The following is a 19,217-nucleotide window of genomic DNA, read 5'->3' as shown; positions in this document are numbered from 1 at the left end:
TGCTGCTGTATCCCATCTGCTTCAAGGTTCGATTTGTTGTGCGTTCAGAGATGGTATTCTGCATACCTTGGTTGTAGTGAGTGGTTATTTGAGTTACTGTTGCCTTTCTATCATCTCAAACCAGTCTGCCCATTCTCTTCTGACCTCTGACATCAGCAAGACATTTTCCTCCACATTAATGCCGCTCACTGGATATTTTCTCTTTTTTGGACCATTCTCTGTAAACCCCAGGGATGTTTGTGAGTGAAAATACCAGTACATCAGCAGTTTTTGAAATACTCAAATCAGTCGGTCTTGTACCAACAACCATGCCACATTCAAAGTCACTTAAATTCCCTTTCTTCCCCATTCTGATGCTCAGTTTGAACTTTGGAAAGTCATCTTCACCACGTCTAGATGCCTAAATGCATTGAGTTGCTGTCATGTGATTGGCTGATTAGCAATTTGTGTTACCAAGCAATTGAACAGGTGTGCCTAATAAAGTGGCCGGTGAGTGTATATTATGCATAGGCTTCTTGAAAATATTTGCCTGAAGTCATGTTATGAATAGGTATATGATTTAATAGTTGCTGGTTTTGTAACAATTGCAAAGAGTGTGTATTTAAAACAGGAAGGTCAGTGTTTTTCATATTAAAACGTATGGTAAAAATTGTCAAAAAAGCAGGCCCTGCAAAGGAAGAGACTTTATTCTCACTCCCACTTCCAGATGTTTTGGTTACCTGATCCTCCACTGTGCCCTGTTGTTCCTTCTGCCTACCCCTAAGTCACTATAGGATGCAGTACTGGCATAGGGGGTCAATGGAATGAATCACAGTGTTCAACCGGAAGAGCAGGCATCCTATACTTCCAGAAGTGTCAGGTGTCAAGATTCTTCAGGCAGCTCTTGAAGGTCTGCTTCCCATGGGTGTCATCTTGTATAAGAACAGTGTATGTCATACGGTATTTGCGCAGCGTTTTTTTTAACACAAATTTATTTGGAAAAAATACAATTTTAATGCACACAAACACTATATAATGCACACGTTTTTGGTAAAATATAAAAGATGGTGTTACGGCAAGTAAATAGATACCTAACATGTCATGCTTTAAAACTGCGCAGGCTCGAGGAGTGGCCCTAAACTACGGTATTTAACCACTTCCCATCCCGCCCATTATCATATGACATCCGCAGGAGGGATATCCCATCCTGGGCGGGCGTCATATGACGTCCTGGGCTTCCCGGCCGTCTGGGGGGCGCGTGCGTCCCCGCCGCATCACTCAGGAGCCGATGCATGTGCCCGGTGGCTGCGATGTCCGCCGGGCACCCGCGATTGCCCGTTAACAGAGCAGGACCATGGATCTGTGTGTGTAAACACAGATCCATGTCCTGTCAGGTGAGAGGAGACCGATCATGTTTTCCCAGTACAGAGGAACCCCGATTGGTATCCTCCTCTTGTGAGTCCCCTCCCCCTACAGTTAGAATCACTCCCTAGGTAACACAATTAACCCCTTGATTGCCCCCTAGTGTTAACCCCTTCCCTGCCAGTGACATTTATACAGTAATCAATGCATTTGTATAGCACTGATCGCTGTATAAATGTGAATGGTGTCAAAAGTGTCCGATGTGTCCGCCTGCAATGTCGCAGTCACGATAAAAATCGCAGATCACCGCCATTACTAATAAAAAAAAATAATAAAAATACCATAAAACTATCCCCTATTTTGTAGACGCTATAACTTTTGCACAAACCAATCAATATACGCTTATTGCGATTTTTTTTTTTTAATCAAAAATATGTAGAAGAATATATATCGGCCTAAACTGAGGAAAAAATGTGTTTTTTTAAAAAAAAAATGGGATATTTATCATAGCAAAAAGTAAAAAATATTGTGGTTTTTTCAAACTCGTCGCTCTTCTTTTGTTTATCGCGCAAAAAATAAAAACCGCAGAGATGATCAAATACCACCAAAAGAAAGCTCCATTTGTGGGGAAAAAATGATAACAATTTCATTTGGCTACAGTGTTACATGACCGCGCAATTGTCATTCAAATTGCGACAGCACTGAAAACTGAAAATTGGCTTGGGCAGGAAGGGGGTGAAAATGACCTGTATTGAAGTGGTTAAAAACCTCCATTGGCGACGCTTTAAATGCCATTACAAGGTTACCAGTGTAGAGTTACAGAAGAAGTCTGGTGCTATAATTATTGCTCTTGATGTTTGCGTCTAATATGTGTGATGCGATCGTGGTTTAGGTATGTTTCCTCTGCCCTTTCAAGCCTATTTTAAAAATATATCTGCTGGGAGTCTGTTCCAGACATCACCTCTGTTTTCATTACTTTTACTTTTTAACATTCATTTTGAACTTTTCTCCTGCTAGTTTGGTGTTGTGTCTCTTGATTTTTGCTTCAAATTGAAAATACTGCTCTTGAACCTTATTCACACATATAATGTGTTTAAAGTTTTCAAACATGCCCCTTTTTCCTAAAGACTGTACATATTAAGGTCCTGCAGTCTATTTTGATATGTTTCACCTTGTTCTATGATCAGGAAAGACAACCTTCTGCCTCTGAGGAGAGGCAAAATGTTTCAAATCCACTGGCAACAACAAACAATAAGCTCTCGGTTACCGTTCAAACTCCTTTATGCCCATTGAAGATGGTGGGGTGGAGCAGTCCTATTGGAGAAATAATAAGGTGTGCTAGCAGTAACCTAATCCAAACCTTTAGTCTGGCCTGTTCATGGTTCTTACAACTTACAGCACTGGATGCTTTCTGGTACAGGTGGCTATACATCTGCCATACAAGTGGTTCACACTTCTGCTCAGCAGCACTAGAGTCATCGGTTTAAATCCCAACAGCGACATGTGTTTGCATGTTCTCCCTGTGCCCGTGTGGGCTTGTTCTGGTTTCCTCCCACACTCTAAAGACATGGTGGTAGGTTGATTGGCTGTGTTTAAATTGTCCTCTAGTATGTGCCTGTATGAATGTAAGTTAGGGACCTTAGATTGTAAGCTCCTTGAGGGCAAGACCTGATGTGAATGCACAATATATATGCAAAGCGTTGTGTAAAATGTCAACGCCATATACCGTAAATACCTGTAATAAATATAGTAATGTTGCAATGTTCTACAGTGTGGAGCTGCCAACAATAGCTTTATAATGTTTTTGTATTGCTTGAAATGTGTTCCAGACAGCAAGCCAGAAACAATCAATGCACACCAGATAAAGATGTCATTCTTCACTTACCCCACGCTAACGGAGATATGCCGCAGGCTTGTCACCCACTATTTTGTCCTCCATGAGGAAGAGCGAGCAATGTGGGAGGAGGACCCAGAGGGTTTTGGTAAGTACATTCCTCTAGTATTTTGCTATGTTAGCTCTACCGTCACAGTTTTGTAGAGAAGTGCAAATGCATACATATATTTTAGAGCTACTCTGCTCCTCCTGGTTTGGGGGGTGCCATTGTATTTCAGGGATGCCTATCTTTTCACATATGGGATGTCCTTGTGGGAGATGTGACCTATGCCTATATGATCACCATGGAAGTTGTCCAAGTGTTCCACAGTGAACAGAGGTAAAGTCAGCTTAGTGGGGCTCTACTTCATTAATCACCTATTTACACGGTATGATTGCTGAGCATGCACAAGCTGCTCACCACAGAGAATGTCATACTATGTATATCTGCATTCCACACCGGTCTCCAGAGGAATGAGCTCCAACATTTCACTATCATGTTTCCTGACTAAGAGTTAATTGCATTCAGCATGTGATCAATTGTGTATGACTGTTTCTGTGGGGCCTGTCTTCTTTTGTGCTGTGTTGCTTGCGGATTCTTGATTATCAAGGCTGCTTCTATCCATAGGTAGGCAATATTCTGCAATGTTTAATTTACAGTGTCCTTATTTTCTTTAATGTTTAACCCTCTCTTATTTATTGGTGGTTTGTGCTCTGGGTTCTCACTTTTATCATATTCTGCAAAAAAATAATAAACAAGCTCATTTAGTCTGGTTTGTAATACAGTGTGCTTTTGAGATATGTGTTTGTTTAATCATGTAACAGAGTACCATGTTTGCTTTACTTTTTGATTGAACGGGACAAGGACACTGATTAACATAGGGCTTTCTTCACCTACATACAGGCAACACACTAAAAAACAAAGTCGCATCAATGTGAGGCTTCTGTTGGGGAGGGAGCAGGGAACAGGTGGTCATATTTTATACATATAAATATATATATTTATTTATATAGACATATACATATTTATATACACCAGTCAGCCATAACATTGACCACAGGTCATGTAAATAACGTTGATTATCTCATGACAATGGCATCTGATGGTGGGTGGGATATATGTTCGGCAGCAAGTGAACATGTTGCCCCTGACGTTGACATGTTCAAAGCAGAAAAAATGGCCAAACAAAAGGATTTGAGTGACTTTGACAAGGGCCAAATTGTAATTGCTAGATCTGTGTTTCTCAACCATTTTCCGGTCAAGGCACACTTTAAAATTGTTCAAAATCTCAAGGCTGCCCCTTCTAAAATGTAAAAAACCCAAAACTAATAGTTTTACATATTGCGGCAGCATCCACACATTTAAGACACTCTGCATTGGACGTGATATATTCCTTTAAAGCAAATACACTTTGGCACACTGGTACTAACTAGTATTCTAACATTTCTTCTTCCTCAATTTCTCTCCCCCACCCAGCTAATGTGACCCCAGTACTGACAGAGATGGGGGGTATTAAACAAGGATGCTGTGTAGATGCTTGATCTCCTGTTTAGCAACCAGTGACATCAACAGTTGTTAGGACACAGTTGGTTGGCCTGGCTTTTCTGTAACAAAAAAGTGGGTTTGATCCACCCGCTGGCTTGTATATAATTTGTGGGAAAATTAAGACAATTTTTATGCATTTTGCCAATACTCCTGAAGTACCCAGTAGGTTCCCTGGATGAAAAAGGCTGGACTAGATGATTGATATGTATGTATGTATGTATATATATATATATATATATATATATATATATATATATATATATTTTACCAACAGTATTGGGGTGTGTAAAGGTAGGTGCCCCAATACTTTTGGTAATATAGTGTTTATACAGCGGGTAAAATGAGTGTTGAACATGTCACCATTTTTTAGGTAAATATATATGTAAAGGTGCTATTGACATTAAATTTTCCCCACATGTTGGTAACAACCCATGCAATCTATACATACAACGAAACCAAAACAAATCAGAAATTGTTACGTGTAATAAAATGGAATGACACAGGGAAAAAGTATTGAACACATGAAGAAAGGGAGGTGCAAAAAGGCATGGCAAGCCAAGACATCAGCTAAAATCTATCTGGAATTAAAAAGCAACCCTTCCCCTTGTAAGTACAAATTAATATCAGCTGGTTCAGTCTCAGCTGATGGCCTATAAAAAGGTGTCTCATTACCAAGGTGTCGCACAAACATCTCATAATGGGTAAAAGCATAGAGCTCTCTCAAGACCTTTGCAACCTTATTGTTGCAAAACATACTGATGACATTGGTTACAGAAAGATTTCTAAACTTCTGAATGTTCCAGTGAGCACTGTTGGGGCCATAATCCGGAAGTGAAAAGAACATAATTTCACCATAAACCGGCCACGACCAGGTGCTCCTTGCAAGATTGCTGATAGAGGAGTGAAAAGAATTATCAGGGGTTGTCCAAGTTTCAAGGACCACTTGTGGAGAGCTTCAGAAAGACCTGGAATTAGCAGGCACAATTGTTTCAAAGAAAACAATAAGTAATGTGCTCAAACACCATGGCCTGTATGCACGCTCACCACGCAAGACTCCATTGTTGAAGAAAAGCATGTTGAAGCTTGTTTAAAGTTTGCTGCACAACAATTAGACAAGCCTGTGAAATACTGGGAAAATATAGTCTGGTCAGATGAGACCAAAATTGAACTCTTTGGATGCCATAATACACACCATGTTTTGGAGGTCGAATGGCACTGCAAATCACCTTAAAAACACCCCAATATCAACAGTGAAGTTTGGAGGTGAGAACATCATGATGTGGGGCTGTTTTTCAGCCTTGCGGTACTGGCAAACTTCATATCATTGATGGAAGGATGAATGGAAAAATGTACTAAGACATTTGTGATAAAAATCTGCTGCCATCTACCAGCATGATGAAGATTAAACAAATGTGGAAATTTCAGCAAGGCACTGATCCCAAATACAAAGCCAAGGAAACTCGATTGGTTTCAAAGAAAGAAAATAAAGCTGCTAGAATGGCCCAGTCAATCACCTGATTTGAATCCAATAGAAAATCTATGGAAAGAATTAAAGATCAGAGTTCATAGAAGAGGCCCATGGAACCTTCAAGATTTGAAGACTGTGTGGAAGAATGGGCCAAAATTACACCAGAGCAATGCATGCGACTAGTTTCTCCATACAGAAGGCACCTAGAAGCGGTCATTAGCAACAAAGGATTTTGTACTAAGTATTAAATACATTTCAGTTGGCATGTTCAATACCTTTTCCCTGCGTCATTCCATTTTATTACACATAACTTTTTTTGGTTTCTTTGTATGCATGGGTTGTTACCGACATGTGGTGAAAATTTCATGTCAATAGCACCTGTAGAAATACATTTACTTTTTTACTGTATAACAGTCTAAATTTGCTGTCCCCTCAAAAAACTCAACACACAGCCATTAATGTTTAAACCGCTGGCAACAAAAGTGCGTACACCCCTAAGTGAAAATGTCCAAATTGGGACCAAAGTGTCAATATTTTGTGTGGCCACCATTATTTTCCAGCACTGCCTTAACCCTCTTGGACATGGAGTTCATCAGAGCTTCACAGGTTGCCACTGGAGTCCTCTTCCACTCCTCTATGAAGACATCACATAGCTGGTGGATGTTAGAGACCTTGCGCTCCTCCACCTTCTGTTTGAGGATGCCCCACAGATGCTCAATAGGGTTTAGGTCTGGAGACATGCTTGGCCAGTCCATCACCTTTACTCTCAGCTTCTTTAGCAAGGCAGTGGTCATCTTGGAGGTGTGTTTGGGGTCGTTATCATTCATGTTGGAATACTGCCCTGCAGCCCAGTCTCCAAAGGGAGGGTATCATGCTCTGCTTCAGTATATCACGGTATATGTTGGCATTCATGGTTCCCTCAATGAGCTGTAGTTCCCTAGGGCTGGCAGCACTCATGTAGCCCCAGACCATGACACTCCCACCACCAGACCAATTTGATGTAGTGTGCGGCGTATGGTCTGAGCACTGACAGGCTGAACCCGCACCCCTTCAACCTCTGCAACAATGCTGGCAGCACTCATAAGTCTATTTCCCAAAGACAACCTCTGGATATGACGCTGAGCATGTGCACTCAACTTCTTTGGTCGACCATGGCGAGGCCAGTTCTGAGTGGAATATGTCCTGTTAAACTGCAGTATGGTCTTGGCCACCATGCTGCAGCTCAGTTTCAGGGTTTTGACAATCTTCTTATAGCCTAGGCCATCTTTATGTAGAGCAACAATTCTTTTTTTCAGATCCTCAGAGAGTTCTTTGCCATGAGGTGCCATGTTGAACTTCCAGTGACCAGTATGAGAGGGTGAGAGCGATAACACCAAATTTAACACACCTGCTCCCCATTCACACCTGAGACCTTGTAACACGAAAGAGTCACATGACACCAGGGAGGGAAAATGGCTAATTGGGCCCAATTTGGACATTTTCATTTAGGAGTGTACTCACTTTTGTTGCCAGCGGTTTAGACATTAATGGCTGTGTGTTGAGTTATTTTTAGGGGACAGCAAATTTACACTGTTATACAAGCTGTATACTTACTACTTTACATTGTAGCAAAGTGTAATTTCTTCAGTGTTGTCACATGAAAAAATATAATATTTACAAAAATGTGAGGGGTGTACTCACTTTTGTGAGACACTGTATATATTAAGCTCAGCACACACATTGTAATCTATGCAATCCAAGCAATTTGTATTCAGCCAGGCAGTCCCAAAATTCAATGGTTTCTTCACTCCTAGCAGGAATACCCTTTTTGGGTGGACTGACCCATGAGTTGATAAACAAAAAGACAATTTTACAGCAAATATGATTAATAGTGTGTGTTTTTTGTTTTGTAGCAGTGGAGGAGAGCGGCGGGGACTCGTGGAAATACAGTCTGAGGGTATGTTTTCTAAATTATTCAGCTTTGGCCTTTCTTTGAGTTCTCAAAATAGGTATCATTGTTACTCATGCGTTTAAACAGGAAAATGTTACAGAGTTACATGGTTTAGGTCCTTAGGGTCTTTTCTTTAGAATGTCATCTCTCTTTATTCTCATCTGTTATCCAATAAAGTGACCTTTTCACAATACTTTCTTTAAAGTTTTACATGGATTTTTCATTTTTGAGATATACCGTATATTTATATATATATATATATATATATATATATATATATATATATATATATATATGAAATAAATATATATATTTTTTTATTTTCCCTTTCTGTACATGTTTTCATTTCCTTCTCTCTCTCTCTCACTCTCTCTCTCTCCCCCCCTTCTCTCTCTCTCTCTCTCTCTCTCTCTCTCTCTCTCTCTCTCTCTCTCTCCCCACCTCTCTCTCTCCCTCTCTCTCTCCCTCACTCCCTCCCTCTCTCCCTCTCTCTCTCTCTCTCTCCCCCCTCTCTCTCTCTCCCTCACTCCCTCCCTCTCTCTCTCCCTCTCTCTCTCCCTCCCTCTCTCTCTCCCTCTCTCCCTCTCTCTCCCTCCCTCCCCCTGGCTGACACATAAACCTAAGTGCAACTACTGCTTTATGCAGCTCAATCAGTATTATGTTTCATAGAATTCTGACAGTAAATTCAGGCTTATGTAATCTGCAGATAGTCAGTGTTTTAAGTGGAAGGATTTGAACTCCATAAAGAAACAGTTCAGACTCAAATGTGGTTACAAATAGCTTGACCATTACTAAGAAAAACAAGGTATGGTTTAAAAGAATGCATACTTACACAATCATAGGAATTAGCAATATATCTTGTTACTAAATTTGCCCTTTGATTTAACTAGTTTCTGCCTGGCTTATAGTCAAATGACTGACTCCTGGGATATTATTGCCACAAATCCCAGGAGTTTTTGGGCCTTTTTTTTTTTTAATCATGAGGTTAGTTGTGAGGGGAGGAGGGCTGGGGGAAGGCGGAGATGGGTGGTGGTGGTGGTGAGGGGGGTTGGTGATGCATGTGGCTTTCCAGAACCCTTTGTGTAAAAGTTACTATATCTGCAGCAGCAGACTGCTGCTTCTATGGCAACATGTACACCAAAGGCTGGAAACACTGAGACTTTGGTGCACAGGCGTGGGTGCACTGTGTCCTTAGCGTGCATGCGCTTCCAGCCCTTTGTGTAAAAGATACTATAGCAATAGCAGTGAACTGCTATAGCAACATGCACACAAAGGGCTGTGCTGTGCTTAGTGAATAGGGGCAGCTGCGATGTGTCCTTGGCTTGCATTTGCAATATTTAACATTGAATGCAGGACAGAGAAACAGACAGAATACCCAGAATAGAGCAGTAATGGCCTTGCTTGCCCACAGTTAAAATGGCCACATTCAGAGCGGGGACTGCTAGAACAGCCTTATTTTTAAATGCAGATTCTTAACTATGAAGTTGCTTAATATGGTAACTGCTCTTTTGACATGCTGAAGGTGTATTCTCAGAAATGTATATGTTTTGCCTGAAGTTTCCTCTGTAAAGTTCAAACTTGAGTACCTAATTTCTCCACTGCTTTAGTGATTACTATCATTTTATTTGGATGTGCCCATGCTTTGAATCAGATGATCAATGTTTGCTTAGGTCTATAGTGGTTGCTGTCCTTGGTCTTGAACACAGAGACCTTGTGTCACAAGCAGGGATTCAAAGTTTTATTAAAGTGGTGTTCCGGCCAAAATTATACTTTTTAAATAAAAATACCCCTGTAATACACAAGCTTAATGTATTCTAGTAAAGTTAGTCTGTAAACTAAGGTCTGTTTTGTTAGTTTATAGCAGTAGTTTGTTATTTTATAGACTTACAGCAGGCTGTGGCCATCTTAAGTGTGGGCATCTGAAGCCAGACTGTATTTCTTCCTGGATCTCATCCTTGCAGATCTCGCACATGCTCAGTGCAGCACAAGCAGTGTAATAGGTTTCAGGTCAGGTTTCAATAGCAATGGCAGTGTCAGAGGAAGTTGCCGCCCCTTCCCAGAAGGCATTGCAAACAGGAAATGATGTGATGGGCCACGGCCAGGGAGGAGGAAGTGAAAAATGAATACAGCAGATATACAATAGGTGCTGAGAAAAAAAAAAATATATCCAATTCGTTTACAGTGCACAGTTTAGTGAGGGATGCTGAAGAGTTGTAAAAGTGGGTGGAACTCCACTTTAAGCTGAAAGCTGATGTGGATTGCTGTGTTTTCTTTATCCTGCTTGTAAAAAATGAATGCGATGAATTGCAAATCCTCAGTGCTAACCATTTAGCAACAGACGAGCCTAATCAATTTTAAAGGGAAAAAAACCTCCTCCCCCATACTGGTGAGAAAAACTGTAAATTCAGAATAGGCATACAGATAAGAACTCTCCTTATTTATATAACTGTTTAAGGTCAGTAACACAGGAATTAATGGGGTCAGTAAGCAAGGCAACCAGACTGCTAGCATTTTCAGTTAGCTGTCTGCAATGGCAGCCCTTACTCTCATGACAGGCATACTTTGAGTAGCAATATGAAAAAGTCTGTACTCCATGTACATGTCTTTCCCTGTTATAATATACCATTAGAAGACATTTTCATTTTAAAGACTCCATTTCTGTGGTATAGTGAAGAGGAGCTACAGACGTCAAACCCAAATTTAAAAAAAAAATCCTTGTGATTCTTACTAAGCACTTCATCTACATTAGGTATTGTCTTACATGTTCATTTAATGTTTACCTGCAAAATCTGCAGTTTATTCTCCCTGCATACATTTTGGTGGCAGCCATTACAATCTTGAGCATCTGAAGCTGGCACCAGTTCAATTCTGGGACTTTGTGAAGCTAGCATACACCTCCTGGTCTCGCACCTCCTGGTCTCTATGCTGCTCACGCACATTGTTGATAACAGGCTGCCTAAAGACTCCTGGGATCAATGATGTAGCTATCCCAGGAGTCAACGGGATAGCTTAATTAGGTCACTCGCCTAGTCAGCCGCAACCGGATGTGCAGGTAAACACGCACAAAAAAGGTACTTTTGGAGAATATTAAAACATCCTAATATCCTATTAAAAAACTGTGGTTGGCCCTTAGCATGAGCATACATTTAAAAGTGAGTGAAGAACTGCTTTAAATAATATTAGCTGTGAACAGTAGTACCTGTCGGAAAGTATATTTGAAGAATTGTTATTTTTATAGGCTGCGAACACCCCCTCAGATTCAAGTAGATGTTCCTATGCTATGCAAGATTTACCCTTTTCAGATTTAATAAAGATAACACTGTTGTATAACTTCGGGGGACGTTGTAATCTGTAACATCTTAATATCTTAAAATGGATTTATGGAATTATTGGAACAAGTGGAAAACAATCTGTATAACCACTAGAAAAATGGTTTCAACATTTTCTGTAACATTTTCTCATAAAACTCATGTACCTGCCCCGATGCAAAGGTGTTTGCAAACAAATTCACTCCCATAACATCAGAGATGCAGGCTTTTGAACTGAGCACTGATAACAAACCAGAAGGTCCCTCTCCTCTTTAGTCTGGAGGACGCGGTACTGATGGTTGGCAAAAAGAATGTCAAATTTCAATTTGTCTAACCACAGAACAATAGCAATAGACCATTTTATATGAGCTTTGGCCCAGAGAAGATAGTAACGGTCCTGGGTCATGTTCATATACTAAAAATCTAGATGAGCCTTGCGAGCCACATACGGGTTAATGCCTTATCAAATAACGATATAAAATCCAAGTGAAAAGAATCCAAGTGAAAAAACAGCTGCAAACACTAATCACGTTCCACAACCGTGCAATTAATATCAAAGAAATACAAATGTGTCTGCGCTAGAATTCCAATATCTAATAAGTGATTACAGTGAGTGTTAAATAGGTAAATAGGGAAATCCCCCTGATGAAGGCACGTGATCCCGGTGCCGAACACGCGTAGGGGAGGGGCCTGGACAGAGCTGTCAGCAGAGAGAGAGAGAGAGAGATTGTGGCATACACCGCACCGCACGCTATACCTTACGGACGGCCTGTTTTTGTCAATGCTTGTATGGGATGGTGCACCTACGCACCCACTACATGTGAGTACCCCTATGAGGGGAGAGTTTCTGTTTACAATAAAAGATCCTTCATTATCCTACAATATTGCGCTATGGAGTTTCCTTTTTTCTTGCATATTATATCATGACTGGGAGCATTGGAGGTCTACAAAGTTGATTCCTTTGAGCACAGGAGTTGCTCCAAAGCATGTTTGACAGAGTTTAATTACTGTGTCACACACTGTAAGGTGAGCGCATATGCTTTTGGGGGATCACGGAAAGACACTAAGGCATGCTTTATGGTACACTTTTGGAGGAACAAGATGGATGAGCTTCACTATTATGGACACTAATTTTGAGCACCTTATATTTATATTTCTTTGGATGTGCACCTTTGTACTATAAGGACTTTTATGAAAATTTCACTATTGATTTGGCACTTATATTGTGGATTTTAGATTGCACTTCGCACTTTTAGTATTATAAGGTTGAATCACCAAGAGATAATTCTGATTTGTATTGATCAGCTTAAGTGCAGTTTTTAATTTTTAATTTAAAAATATTTTTTAATTTTTATTTTTTGTATTACTTTACCTATTTAACACTCACTGTAATCACTTATTAGATATTGGAATTCTAGCGCAGACACATTTGTATTTCTTTCATGTTCATATACTGCTTTTTCTTTGCATGATAGAGCTATACCTTGCATTTTTGGTTGGCACCGCAAACTGTGTTCACAGACAGTGATTTTTGGAAGTATCCCTGAACCCATGCAGTGATGTCCATCATAGAATTATGCCAGTTTGTAATGTAGTGCCGTCTGAGGGCCTGAAGATCACGAGCGTCCAGTATTGCGTTTTGGCCTTGTCCTTTGCACATAGATCTCTCCAGATTCTCTGAATCTTTTGATGATTTTATGTACTGTAGATTATGATCTATTTAAAGTCATTGCAATTATACATTGAGGAGCATTATTCTGAAATTGTTTAACAATTTTTAGACACAGCTTTTCACAGATTGGTGAATCTCTGCCCATCTTGTGAGACACTCTGAATTGATAAGATGCTCTTCTTATACCCAATCATGTTACTGACATCTTGCTAATTCGTTTCAAAATGTTCTTCCAGCTCTTTCTTGTTAGTACCACTTATGTTGCCAGCATTTTGTTGCCCTGTCCCAACTTTTTTGACACATGTTGCCTCCATCAATTTCAGAATTATCTCATTTTTTCTTTAAATTGTACATTTTCTCAGTTTAAACATGTGATACTCTGTACTATAGATGTATTTGCAGCTGTGTAAGGGCCATACACATGGGCAGCGCAGGAGGGACACAATTAGCAAGAGCCCCACCTTTCCTCCTCCCAAGAGGGGATTGAGAGCGGCTCTATGTCCCTCTCATGGTCCCTGTATGTTCACTGCTTGGAGCGAGGCACTACAGTAGAAGAACATAGCAGGAAAGGCACGTGAAGAGGACTTTATTGGTCTCGGCGGCAGGGGAATATATAGAAAACGGGGAGTGTGTCATCGCAACCGGGGGGAAACTTTCAAAAGTAAACGCAGTAGAGGATATTTTTTTTTTTTTCGGAAAAAACAGCAAATGCATGTAAATTATTTTATTATCCGTTTTAGGAAAAAATAGACTTTAATGCCACTGTGACGGGAGTTACTTTTGGGGGGGGAGCTCATGGAACCCAGCTTACTTTATTTTCCAATATTTTTATTGAAAAAATTTTTAGATAACAGGAGTAGCAGGTAATCATAGATCTACATTCAGATATGCTCTGACAAATTTCCAAATACCTCAGGTATAATTAACAAGGTATTACATGGTCTAGTAGTGTACATGAGCATACAGTATTCATGGGATGTTCTTAGGTTAGCCCGCTGGGCAAAGAAGGCCCAGTAGGTAATATCAAACAATATTAAGCGTGTAGTTAACTTAGCAACATTTAGTTCTAATCAGTTTTTAAAAATCGTAACCATGTGCAGTAACTTACAAAAACCTGAGTATGGTATGAAGAGGTACGTTAAGGGAAGGGAAGGGAGGGGTCAAGAGGGGATAGTGGATAAGACATAGTAGGGAACTTTTGTACCATTTCCTGAGCTTATCAATATCAAAACTTAATGGAGTGCTAAAACAACCCAACAAGTATTGGGTTTAAATTTCATGTAGAAGAAGAAGGTGGAGGGAAAGAAGGGAGGTAGAAATAAAGAAAACCCCAGCTTACTTTAGAGAGGTCGGGAAACTCCTTGTTCAGCTCCACAGGCCTCTCTTATGTGTAATTCACTCTGTGTCTATTAGAGGCACAGGGTGACCGAGAAAATGATGGACCGCTACTTAATGGACGCTGAGAGCGTGGTTTAGATTAATTCTCCGAATAAGGACAATAAAACTTCCCTTCTGGAATGGATGGAAAGAGGTAATATTAATCTTGTACAGGTTAATGGGCAGAGGGAATATGGTGGCCTTCCTACAGACTCTGGGGACTGAAGGTTCCATATTAATATTTGGGGCCTCTATGACTCAAACCAACAATGACTGTAGATGTTAATGTATTCAGCTCAAACCACTGGGGTCGCCTGCCATAATATGTGTTATTTTATTAAGTATGCCTTCTCCCATTGTTAATTGTTCTGCCTGTCTGCTCATCTATGTGTTTATACGTCAAATAATGTGTATTGTACCCAATGTAGCAGCCAAACAGTTTGTTATTGGTAGTCTCCTACTATTGTCTGTTTATTAAGGTATTATGTGGTTTCTGCTAAGCATGTCTGTCCCATGGTTAATTGTTAATAGGGTCACCTATTGTCTGATTAATCATAACATGGTCTGGGTGGGCATTGAGTCACCTAGGCTGGTTTAGCCATTTAAGCCCCGGACCATTTGGCTGGCCAAAGACCAGAACACTTTTTGCGATTCGGCACTGCGTCGCTTTAACTGACAATTGTGCGGTCATGCGACGTGGCTCCCAAACAAAATTGACGTCTTTTTTTCTCCACAAATAGTGCTTTCTTTTGGTGGTATTTGATCTCTCTGTGGTTTTTATTTTTTGCGCTATAAACAAAAAAATAGCGACAATTTTGAAAAGACGCATTTTTTACTTTTTGCTATAATAAATATCCCCCAAAAATATATATAAAAAAACATTTTTTTTCCTCAGTTTAGGCCGCTACGTTTTCTTCTACATGGTTTTGGTAAAAAAAATTGCAATAAGCGTTTATTGATTGGTTTGTGCAAAAGTTATAGCGTCTACAAAACGGGATAGTTTGATGGCATTTTTATTGATATTTTTTTTTTTACTACTAATGGCGGTGATCATCGATTTTTATTGTGACTGCGACATTATGGCGTCACACGTCGGACAATTTTGGTGCGATTTTGGGACCATTCACATTTATACAGCGATTGATGCGATTAAAAATGCATTGATTACTGTATAAATGTGACTGGCAGTGAAGGGGTTAACCACTAGGTGGCACTGTAGGGGTTAAGTGTGTCCTAGGGAGTGATTCTAACTGTGGATGGAGGGGCTATGTGTGACACGACACTGATCACCGCTCCCGATTACAGGGAGCTGTGATCACTGAGAGTGTCATTCGGCAGAACGGGAGATGCTTGTTTACATTAGCATCTCCCTGTGCTTCCTCACCGTGAGACGATCGCTCCGCGGGACCCGCGACCACGGTCACGGAGCTCCCGGCGGGGCGCACGCACCCGCAATCCACCTGTGCGTGCCCTTCTGCTGCAGTATATCTGCGTGAGGCGGTTGGGAAGCGGTTAAGTAACTATTTTGTATTGAACTGTACTGTAATTGTGTTGTCCCCCTTATACATTGTAAAGCGCTGCGTAAACTGTTGGCGCTATATAAATCTCGTATAATAATAATAATAATAATAATTTAATTAGCTCAAGTTAATGAAATCACTGTCGGCTCTTAGTTGCTAGTGGGGAAGTAGTATACTGCTTGTGTTGGTTGTTCTTAGTTATGTTATTTATATTTCTGTATACAATTTCATCTGCATACAATGCTCTAATTAGGCTCACCTGACCTGGTGGGGGTATATATTTTGTGTGAGTTTGTTCAATAAACTGTTTCAGTCTTCATGCAAGCTATTTGTCGGCTATTCTTGTATGGTCAGCTATAATATCTGGTATCTATATCCAGACTGGAGGAAGCGGTATACTGACGGAAGAACTCAAGCGGGCTGCTGGGACGGATCCGTCACAGTCACTTTAACTTTATAGAAACTATTGTTTTTTTTTACTTATCCAGTGTTGACAGGAAAAACCTGCAAATAAGATGCATTCTAATTATTTTTTTCTCTTTCTGCAGCCGTGTTCAGAGGTGCTGTTTATCGACATCTTTCATGAATATAGCCAGACTCTGATGCCTGTACTCTTAGACATGGTTCATACTCTTCAAGGTAAGAGCCTTTCCCTCTCATGCAATGTACTCATTTTTTTACCCAATAAAGCTGGCTATACACAGGCTTTTTTAGAAAAAGGTGTAACATTGCTCCATCCACACTATATAGCACACATGGAAGAAACTCTGCTGCTATTGTGTTATTACAGCCAGCATCAGTAGCCACTGTTGGGCTGACAATTTTTTGCCTGGCTATTTCCATTTTTCAATCTAAGGATATAGGGTGGGAGGGTAGTGACAGGGCCACCCACAAATCGAATTTCAGCCAGTTCAGACCTGACCAAACTATACATAGTTTTGTTGCCAGTTTTTAGACTTTAAAGCTGGGGAGACATCGGCTGGTTCAAAAAAAAAAACATCCCACATCCGGCCCGTGTGTAAGTCGGTCTGTTCGTCAGAAGCTGGCCCTTTGGCTGGCTTCTGTTGGCCATACATACTGGAAAACCAGCAGCCGACCCACTCCCGATCAACACTGCCAGCCAATGGCAGAGAGGGGCACCTGTTTGCCACCAAAATGGATTTCTTTTCATCCCTCTATCATAAAATTTTAATCTGAGGACTCAAATAGAAAAATTCTTACTGTACCAGAACACAAGAAAAATATCTATTACCAAAATGTCAGTAAAGTCATACTGTGTCAAATAACAATGACTAACTAGGCTACACATTCAAGGGAGAACTCATCAAAACAGGTCCATGACCCAGTCTGGGTCCTGACTTATAGTTTGGTTTTCTATAAAGTCCAGCTTTGTGGACCATCAAGGTTACAAGGGGTTCCATGAATTTTTTATTCTTTCACAGCTACCAACCCTTTGGGAACAATGCACTCCTTAAGTATATAAAGTGGGTGCAGCGCTATAAATACAAAGTGATTCCAGAAAAAAGTGAACAATTATGAATAGTTATTGTATAAACAATAAGTGTCCATCATGAATAAATCAAACAGTCCATCTTAATAGAGAAACACTAATAATCACCACGTGAGTGTATAGTGAACATAAAAGGTCAAAATAGTCCCCCGAATGATGGAAGCAGATCATGAATGTTGGGCATAAAGATGGTTGATGCTATATAAGCTTTATAGGTCTGGTGGCAACCTTGCCAATCAGGAGAAAATCCAAAAATGGAAATAAATTATATAAACAGTCTTGGTGACCTTCTCCGGGGTTTGATGCAACAGATAAAGATGTGCAGATACCACCACCCGTATGAAATGGAGGCTTACCAAACAGTTGGGACCCAAAACAGCGTATGCTGTATGAGTCAAAAAAGCTTAAAAGTTGCCCCCTGGCGGATGATGGGGAGATCCCAACGGTACACTGGAGTCCTAGGGATGCCTCAGCAGGATGTCTTTTCTGTGTAGAGGTTAGAGACGTCTTTGGACCAACCCCACATAGGAAAGAAAGGGGCCTCATAGTGTAAGGCCCCTTTCACACGATCAGACCGTTCAGGTCCGCCTGTCAGTTTTGACGGCGGACCTGAACGGGCGATCCATGTTAGCCTATGGAGCGTCGGATGTCAGCGGAGACATGTCCGCTGACATCCGACCCCGTCCGATCCGCTAAAAGCAGACGTATGGCTCTACGTCCAGATCCGTCGCTGGCGGATCAGATCGGGTGAGATCTGACGAAAACGGACACGCTGTCCGTTTTCGTCCGATCCCTCCATAGGCGGCAGCGGCGCCTGACAAGCCCCTCCCCGCTCAGTGAGCAGAGAGGGACCTGTCATCCGCCGGCTCAGCGGAGATCAACGGACTGATCTCCCGCTGAGCCGGCGGACCGAGGCGGAGAAACGGAGCCCGCCTCGTGTGAAAGGGGCCTAATTCTGTAAATATGTAAAATTTATTAAAAAGAAACACACTTACATTTAAGAAGAACAAATCAATCACGTGGTGATTATTAGTGTTTCTCTATTAAGATGGACTGTTTGATTTATTCATGATGGACACTTATTGTTTATACAATACTATTCATAATTGTTCACTTTTTTCTTGAATCACTTTGTATTTATAACGCTGCACCCACTTTATATACTTACAGTTTTCAGCAAAATCTCTATTTGCAGTGTCAGCGGCTTACATGTTTTTGATTAATACGTTTTTGAGTTAGCGCAAGGTATTTTTGTTTTTGTTTATAAACAATGCACTCCTTACCCAATCACTAGATTTTATTGCACAATCTTCTGTAAGCAGTATCCATTGTGTCCTATTATTTCCATTTTTTAATGTAAGATTAAATGTGCTTTAGGGGACGTTGAGAGTTTAATTTGGTACTAAACCCAAAGGCAAACATTTATTATATTACAGCTTACCAGTTCTTAAATGTGATAGCTATATTAGTTTTCTTTTTTTAGACTTTTTTTTCTTTTGTTGTTTACATTTTGGCTCAGCCATACATGGTTCCGATCTCTGCATCTTCTCCCTGCAGGGGCACCAGGAGAAAACAAGGGGAATAAGCCTAAAAAAAACCAAAAAAACAAATGCAGCCACCACATCTGATTGGTAAGCTGCAATAAAGTAATTTTTGGTTTTGGGTTTAATAC

At 40.6% G+C, this 19,217-nt stretch overlaps 1 protein-coding gene across 1 annotated transcript in view; it reads left to right on the top strand.

The window, feature by feature from the left end:
• The window catches only part of IPO11 (importin 11), a 677,548-nt gene that overhangs the window by 188,286 nt on the left and 470,045 nt on the right, over positions 1–19,217 (top strand). Inside the window, 3 exon segments of the mRNA XM_073623616.1 lie at positions 3,171–3,323; positions 8,121–8,164; positions 16,584–16,674. Coding sequence (XP_073479717.1) covers positions 3,171–3,323; positions 8,121–8,164; positions 16,584–16,674 — 288 coding nt within the window.

The sequence above is a fragment of the Aquarana catesbeiana genome, linkage group LG01, assembly GCF_042186555.1.
Source record: "Aquarana catesbeiana isolate 2022-GZ linkage group LG01, ASM4218655v1, whole genome shotgun sequence".
NCBI classification, from domain to species: domain Eukaryota; kingdom Metazoa; phylum Chordata; class Amphibia; order Anura; family Ranidae; genus Aquarana; species Aquarana catesbeiana.
This window is presented reverse-complemented; position numbering and strand designations above follow the sequence as displayed.